This window comes from Esox lucius, chromosome 9 (assembly GCF_011004845.1).
Source record: "Esox lucius isolate fEsoLuc1 chromosome 9, fEsoLuc1.pri, whole genome shotgun sequence".
In the NCBI taxonomy this organism is placed as follows: domain Eukaryota; kingdom Metazoa; phylum Chordata; class Actinopteri; order Esociformes; family Esocidae; genus Esox; species Esox lucius.
Genome location: NC_047577.1, coordinates 25416296 through 25424749, shown reverse-complemented (window position 1 = coordinate 25424749; position 8454 = coordinate 25416296). Strand labels below are relative to the sequence as shown.

General features: G+C 38.9%; 2 protein-coding genes across 2 annotated transcripts in view; both read left to right on the top strand.

Annotated features, from left to right (window-relative positions):
- Nucleotides 1–3815: 3815 nt before the first annotated feature.
- mrps28 (mitochondrial ribosomal protein S28) lies at nt 3816–4524 on the top strand. Its single transcript, XM_010899101.4, has one exon. It carries the CDS (start codon nt 3863–3865, stop codon nt 4406–4408), a length of 546 nt encoding a protein of 181 aa, XP_010897403.1. The 5' UTR covers nt 3816–3862; the 3' UTR covers nt 4409–4524.
- Nucleotides 4525–7153: 2629 nt separating this feature from the next.
- Nucleotides 7154–8454, top strand: part of bdh2 (3-hydroxybutyrate dehydrogenase, type 2) — a 43057-nt gene continuing 41756 nt past the window's right edge. The window contains exon 1 of the mRNA XM_010899099.5: nt 7154–7615. The gene's annotated coding sequence lies outside the window, so the exon portion shown is untranslated. The remainder of the gene's footprint in view (nt 7616–8454) is intronic.

Sequence of the window (8454 nt, the reverse complement as noted above, 5' to 3'; positions counted from 1 at the left end):
ACAGGTTTTTCATGTTACCTTAAATTTCAATGTATATTCTGCTTTAACAGGTGCCAATCTGGACAGAAACAAGAGGATATACAACTATCAACATTCACGGGCCAGATGTGTGATTGAGAACTCATTTGGTATGATGGTCGCAAGGTGGAGAATTCTAGGCAGACCGTTGGAATTACTACCAGACAAATGTACTCATGTTGTAAAGGCCTGTGCTGCACTGCACAACTATCTGGCTTATATAGATGCTGCAAACACAGCTGCAACAAAGTATATACCACCTAATTTCAAAGACTCTCTATTGAACAATGGCGAGGCACAGCCAGGGAGTGGAGAAGACAGGTCACAAAGGGAGGCCCCTTGGCTGACGCAGGGAAAGCCTCCCAGGCTGGCTCTCTGTGAATTATTGACATACACATTTTTATTTGGCTAAATATTTGTATGTACAATTGTAAGCGTAACAATGTATTGCAAACAGTGAAAAGAGCAGACTACATAGAACGTATTATTTAAAAAGCATGGCAAAATAGTACTATTATTGTGAGCTAGCCAAACTAGCTTTACATAAAACGTCTGTTTCTACAGATACAAGTGATATTGGTACTTTTTTCCCTTCTGCACCGCCAGTTTTACTCCTCAATTTGTTCTTTATTCTTACATATTTGTCCCTCATCAGCTTCTACCTTTTCTGGCAAGTAGCTGTCTCTTCGCCCAGAATTTCTCCTATACTATCAAAAGTTTCCTCAGTCGGAAAAGGGTGGCTTGCTCACTTCAGGTTGGTGGAGAGTGCCTGCCTCAAGTGGAGGAGTTTAAGTATCTAGGGGTCTTGTTCACGAGTGAGGGAAGGATGGAACGGGAGATTGACAGACGGATCGGTGCAGCTTCTGCAGTAATGCGGTCGATGTATCGGTCTGTCGTGGTGAAGAAAGAGCTGAGCCGCAAGGCGAAGCTCTCGATTTACCGGTCAATCTACGTTCCTACTCTCACCTATGGTCATGAGCTTTGGGTCATGACCGAAAGGACAAGATCCCGGATACAGGCGGCCGAAATGAGCTTTCTCCGCAGGGTGGCTGGGCGTTCCCTTAGAGATAGGGTGAGAAGCTCGGTCACCCGGGAGGAGCTCGGAGTAGAGCCGCTGCTCCTCCACATCGAGAGGGGTCAGCTGAGGTGGCTTGGGCATCTGTTTCGGATGCCTCCGGAACGCCTTCCAGGGAAGGTGTTCCGGTCCCGTCCCACCGGGAGGAGACCCCGGGGAAGACCTAGGACACGCTGGAGGGACTATGTCTCCCGGCTGGCCTGGGAACGCCTCGGTGTCCCCCCGGAAGAGCTGGAGGAAGTGTCTGGGGAGAGGGAAGTCTGGGCATCCCTGCTTAGACTGCTGCCCCCGCGACCCGGCCCCGGATGAAGCGGAAGAAGATGATGATGATGGTGATGATGACTATCAAAAGTTCATCAGCATCTTGTGAGCAACATTAAGGAAACACTTCTGGGTCATGAAAATTAGGAAATTTCCATTTCCATTCTTGAAAGGGTAACACTGCGGGCCGGCTGAACTAGGCTTGCCTGGTTTCTTGTTTCTGTATGAGTCAATATGTATTTAATATCCATTGAGTTACATTGTGGCCAATGGCGTGGGTGCAGTAAAATGCCAGCAACAATTGCAAATATACAGTGCCCCTTAATTTTTTGTATATAGTCACTCTGTACACTCTCCTGAACATTTCCTACAATACATTCACTGTGGCGTATAGAACAGTTTTTTCTGTACAGGGCAATATGTACATGTACAGTCTGTTATAGTGTTTTGCATCGGGGCCTAAAGAGGGTGTGGAAAATATTGTGTTGCTCGATGTACAACACCATTCCCCATGATTAGACAGGTTTGTTTTACTCTACATACTCTCTTGAACATTTCCTACATTGCTTTCTCTGTTGAATATTCAATAGTTTATGAGCTATGAAGCAATATGTATTCCATATTCAGTCATTGGCATTGTAAGAATTTTGCCCTTGCAATAATACCCACCTTTTATTGAAATTACTATTAAATATGATCAAATATGAATTTTCATCAATGTTTTGAGAGGTAGATTTTCTTAAACAATGAATAAACTCAATATATGTGAGTTTTGAAGTAATACATTTGAAGTTATAGGTTTTCTTTAAAGGCTGTGTCATTAACCACTACACCACAGAGCTGTAGGTGTCAGTATAGCCTCTTGTGCCTATCCTGAAAAAATCCTCTTTTGCCACTGGCCTTTTTAACAGTTAATTGGCCATTCGTGAATGAAAATTTTTCTTACTAAGATTACCTCCAACACAAATAGCGTCTATGTATGGCGTTTGCCACTGGTCGTTTTAACAGCGTATTAGCCAGTAATAAGCTTTGCCGGTATCTACTAACTTACTGGAATAGTCATAAGAATTTAGCAATTGCTAGCGAGTCTGCCAAAGCTATTTCATTTCATGGCATAATAATTTTTTTTTTTATTTCATGGCAAAACAACATATTTTTTTCTTTCATTCGTGAATGACATTGATAAAATAACTATCAATAAAGGTGACGATAACTAACTTTCTCATCAAGTGAAAAGACGAGAGAATCGTGGAATCTACCAGAAATAATTAATTAATGTTGTTGCTCTCAATAGATTCAAACTTAGTTCTTCCACATGAAAGGCACTGTCTTTAATCACTACACCATGGCATTAAATATTTCATCAGTTGCTAGACTCCATTGAGGATTGTGTTAAACTGACTAATGTTTCTCATTAATTTTTCCTCAACCTTAGCGTCTATGAACTGCATGGCTTTTGCCACTGACGGTTTTAACAGCTTATTAGCCAGTAATAGGCTTACTAGTATCTACTAACTTCCTAGGAATAATCATAAGAATTTAGCAATTGATAGCGAGACTGAAGATGAACTTTTCCATGCCAGAAACAGTCGCAATATAACTGTATACAGTTTCAGTTAAGGCTTACTATAACGTAACTACTGTATGTTGTAGCCAGCAAATGTGTTTGTCTATCCTGACCCAGGCGATCGGTAACTCACTCACTCAGTAAAAGACATTCGCTTTTCTTGGCTGCCTCCGCTTACGCGATCCGGCAAAACCGATTCTATATGCCGCAGATAATGTATTGTAGGAAATTAGGTAGACCTTGAGTGTACTAGTAAAAAGGTTAGATTTTTGAGCTGGTGCGCGTTGTCTATGCGACCTGGCTATGCGGGCCTTTGCGGCTCTCTGTGGTGTCCACGGATCCTACGCAGATGCGTTTGGTTAGATTTGCAAAACGACCTAGCTGATTTTCATTTATTTATATAATACTGATTGTTATGTGTGCTGAGTACCTGTGTGGTTATGTTTTTTTTTAAATACATCCTAATTACATTTACAGTATGCAGGGTTTATAGTAGGCTATATACAACATATACCACAGTATAGGCACTGCAAAGTATATGCATACAAAGGTATATGGTCTGATAAACCACAACTATGTCTTTTTTCTGTACCACCTGTTGATACTGTGATAGGTTTCATGAGACACATCTGTTCTATACTATTGTATATATTTTCAATAACCTCTTTATATGCTGTTTGTGCTCTGAATGTTGATAAAACTGTAAATATATTATTCAAGTTATTTTATTATCTGTGTTACTTGTTTGTTTGTACCCCTTATCACTTCATTTTTTAGCCTCGGAGTTTGCCCCTTGGTTCTAGCTCAACAAACTGTTGCTGAATTGTGATTGGGCGACATCTAACGCACGCGCATTGAAACATGAGGACGAGCAGGGATTCTGGATACCACTTACATAATTTAACGCACCACCCAAAATCCTTTGCGGCAGAAAAACCAACATGGCGGCTTTGTGCAAGGTTGTATCGGGCTTTAGGAATGGCACTCGTTTGTTTCCAGAGCGAGTAATTTATGTTCGCCAGTCACTACACAGCACCGATAGTGGCGAGCCCCCGAGAGGAGAATCAGCTACCCTTAAGAAAAAACGCGGCTTTGCTGCAGCATATGACCAACACACAGACCTTCAGCAGAAACAACATCCGACTTCGGTCAGACTTCGCTCAACAAGAGACGTGAAGTCGTTTGCGTCGTTGCTACGACATTCTCCACTTTTACAGATGGGGCCAGCAAAAGACAAAATTGTAATAGGGAAGATTTTTCACATAATCAAAGACGATTTATATATTGACTTCGGCGGAAAGTTTCATTGTGTATGTAAACGTCCAACCGTGGATGGAGAGAGGTACCAGAGAGGGATCAAGGTGCGTCTGCGCCTTGAGGACCTGGAGCTCACATCTCGATTCCTCGGGGCGAACACCGACACAACTCTACTGGAGGCTGATGCTTTTCTTCTTGGACTGTTCGATGTCAAGGACACAAAGACCTAGAAGAGGCCTATGCTGAGGGCATATATTCCTTTGCTGATGTCACTGTTGTAGCCTACAATATCACACATGAGAATTTGTAGTTTTTAAAAGCGCTTGAACAATAAAACATCTACATTCTAAAATGGTTACATACTGTTTCTGAAGAAAAAATGTGGTGAGTAGTGTGTAAATAACACATTTACAGTATTGTGAATTTACGAACTTCCCAGAATGCGCTCTGACCAGTGAGTGCGAGATGACAGGCAGCCGAAAATGTGCGAAATTAGACAGACCGATCAAACTGCAGGAAAAAATGATGCATAAATTAAAAAACAAATGGCAGTCTGTGCAGTCATTACAGTACACAGACTGAAAAATATTAGTAAATACCCTGCTTTCTGGACTTTAGAAACACACATTAAAGATTGAAAAAGAAACTGGAAGCAGTAAAAGGATGAAGTTCACATACGATTTCCGAAAGTAAGAGTCGCTAATTAGCTTTTTTACTGTAGTTGTAACGCTAGCTACATAAACCGTAATCCACAAATAGGCTATATTTGTGGATTACTGTATTACATATGACAAAACTGAATATCTGGTTTATTTACTTTTTCTTCATAATTGCATGGTTAGCCTATTATTATTTGGCCCATGACAAATATGTGGTTTAATCCTATCTCTCCCGCACATTTGAGCTACCTCAACTCCCAAAATATTGTCCAGTTTTGCTTGTCCCATTTTCACAATAGACCCAGGGGAACAGGTTTTCGATACAAGGGACATTCTACCAGAAACGTACATTTCCACTACTAGAAATCTTAGGGGGAAAACTATCTTATTCTTGAATCTGAACGTAGAGTCATATGAAGGCCATGTTAAACTATGAGAAACATACCATGCCATATCGGCAAGTTTTTATGATTGAATAAAATAAATGTTTATATGCATTTCACCCCTAAAATGTCAGGCCCTGTCACAGACAAATTTGTATATATTAGAATGATTTCCTAATGAATTTCTTTGCTATTAATAGCATGTCCTTGTAGGTCACATGTCCCTGATTGTAACTAACATGGTTTTGTAATCCCTATTAGAAATAGAAAAACAACTTTTTGGTCAACTGTAGTGGATGGTAAGCACAGAATACCATCCAGGCACTCATATAGTTGTAACAACTCTAGCTGTTCGTAGGAGAGTTTTACAAAAACATGGTGGTGGATATATACCCCCACCTTTATCTACACAGTTAAAGGGATGAATTATTCAGTAATATTCTCAAATAGTCAATTATAATATCTGAATTTACTGTGACAGGACTGACCGTGGCGTGACAGGACTGACAGTGCTGTGATAGGACTGACTTTATGGATTTCGTTGATGCAGAAAGTCATGTTTTGTCTTCTTTAAGTTCTGGTTAGAATTCCTATTTTAAATTATTATTATGATTTTCATGATAATCTAATATTAGACTATATGGCAAAGTTCAGCCAAAGACATATAAGGACCCTAATTCATTAGAATATGACTCATAACTGATAGTACAAACATATTTTTGATTCAGAAAACTTATTTCATTTTATTTCAGTATAAAAACACATTTCAACAATAAACATAAACTAGAAGGGCACAAAGTTCACAGAACCATTAAACAGTCATTAAAAGGTTACACTACTTTATTCAGTCACTGTGTAGTTATATGGAAATATTACTTCATAATGTATAAAGTACAATTTACTGTGATACAGTGATGGTAGTCCTTTCTAACCTTGAAGGCCCTGGCTGTGGAACTGCTGCCTTTTTCTTAAGCCTAGATGTTCTCTGATGCCATCTCCATAATGTTTGCCTCTTTCTTTTGTCTCGCTCATTCAACTGGTGAATACTTTTCCTTCTATCCTTTTTCTTCCTCCATCTTTCCCTTTCTTTCTGAAGAAAGCTGCACTAACTGGAGCCATCTAACTACAATCTGTATGAATTGAAATAATTAGTCATCATTACTCAAAGCTAATGTAAATGACAGTTATCTATATATGTGTTTAAATACCATTAACATACATAGTGCAACTTAAAAAGCAGTGCTACATATGCCTAGGTAAAAGAGGGACCACATTCAAAATAATTGTCTATGAGCATAAAAAGCTTATTCATAAAAAGCTGATGTCTATTAATTCAAATAATGTTTTACTATGGCATATGTTAAATACATATTATATGCAATAAAGGTAATAACAAAACAATGCCATTCATTTGTAAGGCCCTGTCACACAGGGATGTGACAAGACCTGATGTGACAGGGCCTGACGGTCAGCCATTTTAACTGCCATTGTTCAGCCTGCTAGCATAAAAGCTGTTATCATGCAAGGAAGGGATTTCAGTAACCTTTTTAGATATGTTTTGGATTTTTTTTTTAAACCATACAAAAACAAGGTTAAACTCATAAAATTCAATGACAGAACTGACCCTTGATCAGTGTCAGCTTCACCTCGGTCGAATGATGTCACTTCCTCTGAGTCATAACCTTAAAGGTGTATTGCACAAATTGTATGTAGATTTTATGTAAACATGACAGGCCTGACTGAAAACATTGGGACAGTTGTAAAATAGTATTCATTTGTGGGATATATGTATAATTTCATGTTTTTGGTGTGAATTGGTGTGAATGATAGCGACTTAAACTTTTTATTAATAGTGTTTTTTAAACTAAATAACAGTTTTTGCACAACAAAACTATGACTGTGGACAGGCCATTTTTCATTTTTTTCAAGTTTTTTTTAATAAAGACAAAAACCTCTGAGAACCTAATATACCTTTACAGAACAACTCACAGAAATCAACCATCTAGTTAGTTTTAGCAAATCAAGGACAGGTAATGTACGTTTCTGGTAGAAAGTGCCCACAATTCTATACAAGGCGTCTAGCGTCAATTTGAGGCTTGTAGATGTATCATGGACTTGTAATGAATAAGAGCGGTACTTCCGCAGTGCGTTGCCTATTCAACTGTACCTTTATTTTATCCAATAATAGGGGAAAATACATTTAACAGTTCATGTGTATTTCTGACCAGCAATACTGCGCACTGTGTTTAAAAGCTTTAAGCTTTCAGGAAGTTTCGGTTGCCCATCACTACCGCTCATGTGATCAACTACAGTACGGAAACCAAAAAGGACTAAGGACACGTGAGGAAACTCTTGACATTCTCGTAAAGTTTTTGAACCAGGCGTTTTAAGTGTGGTAAGTTGTTTCAAATTGTACTAGAAACGTGGATATGAATGTGTCCAATTGTCCAATTCCAATCGTCATAATTTAACTTCATGAAATGTATCTTCGAACACATTTACTGTAGATCAAAAATATTGTTTTGCATTGTGCAAGTTGCAGTAGGCTAAAACACATTTCTAGTGCTGAAATGGTAACCAGGTTAAAGTGAAACAACTTGAGGACAATCAGGCTGCAAGCATCAGTAGCTACATACAGTAAACAAATCAGAAGGAAAATAGGTCTGCATCGGCTGAACTGTCTGCGATGGTAGGAAATACGGCCGTGTTTACAGTAGGGAAATGACGGTTCGGTGCGTTTCCCTGTTCAGATCTCAGGCTACGGTTTAGCCACGGTTCGGTTTAAAAGCTATGTCCACTGTTATTTCTATGTTGATGTCGTTGTGCATGTCGTCTTTATGTGGTTGGTTGTAATGTATCTTTGTTTCTACTGTGTTGTTGTCATGTGTCTAATGTCTGTTTACTTTTTCTCCCCCGGAATTAAATCTTGGGTACATATAAGTTTTAAATTGTCTTAATGTAACATGTTCTATCTGAACGTTAGATGTGTAACCTTTCACTGAGCAACTCTAATGACAATATAAACATTTTAGGCGATATCATCTCTTGACTTAAATTAACTTGCATATTAAAAGACTGACATGTTGTTGGAATTTAAACTTCAATGTTGATCTGCCTTTTTATTGGTGTAGTTAACCAGCCACGTTTAGTGTTGCATGATGGTTCAGCAAGTTATTTCAATGAATCATTGGCAATCATTAGCCAACCTGACTAAATTTTTTTTACACTACAGAA

Bases quoted from the DNA above. Each gene is read 5' to 3' on its own strand.
- mrps28 (XM_010899101.4), top strand. From the start codon at position 3,863: ATGGCGGCTTTGTGCAAGGTTGTATCGGGCTTTAGGAATGGCACTCGT.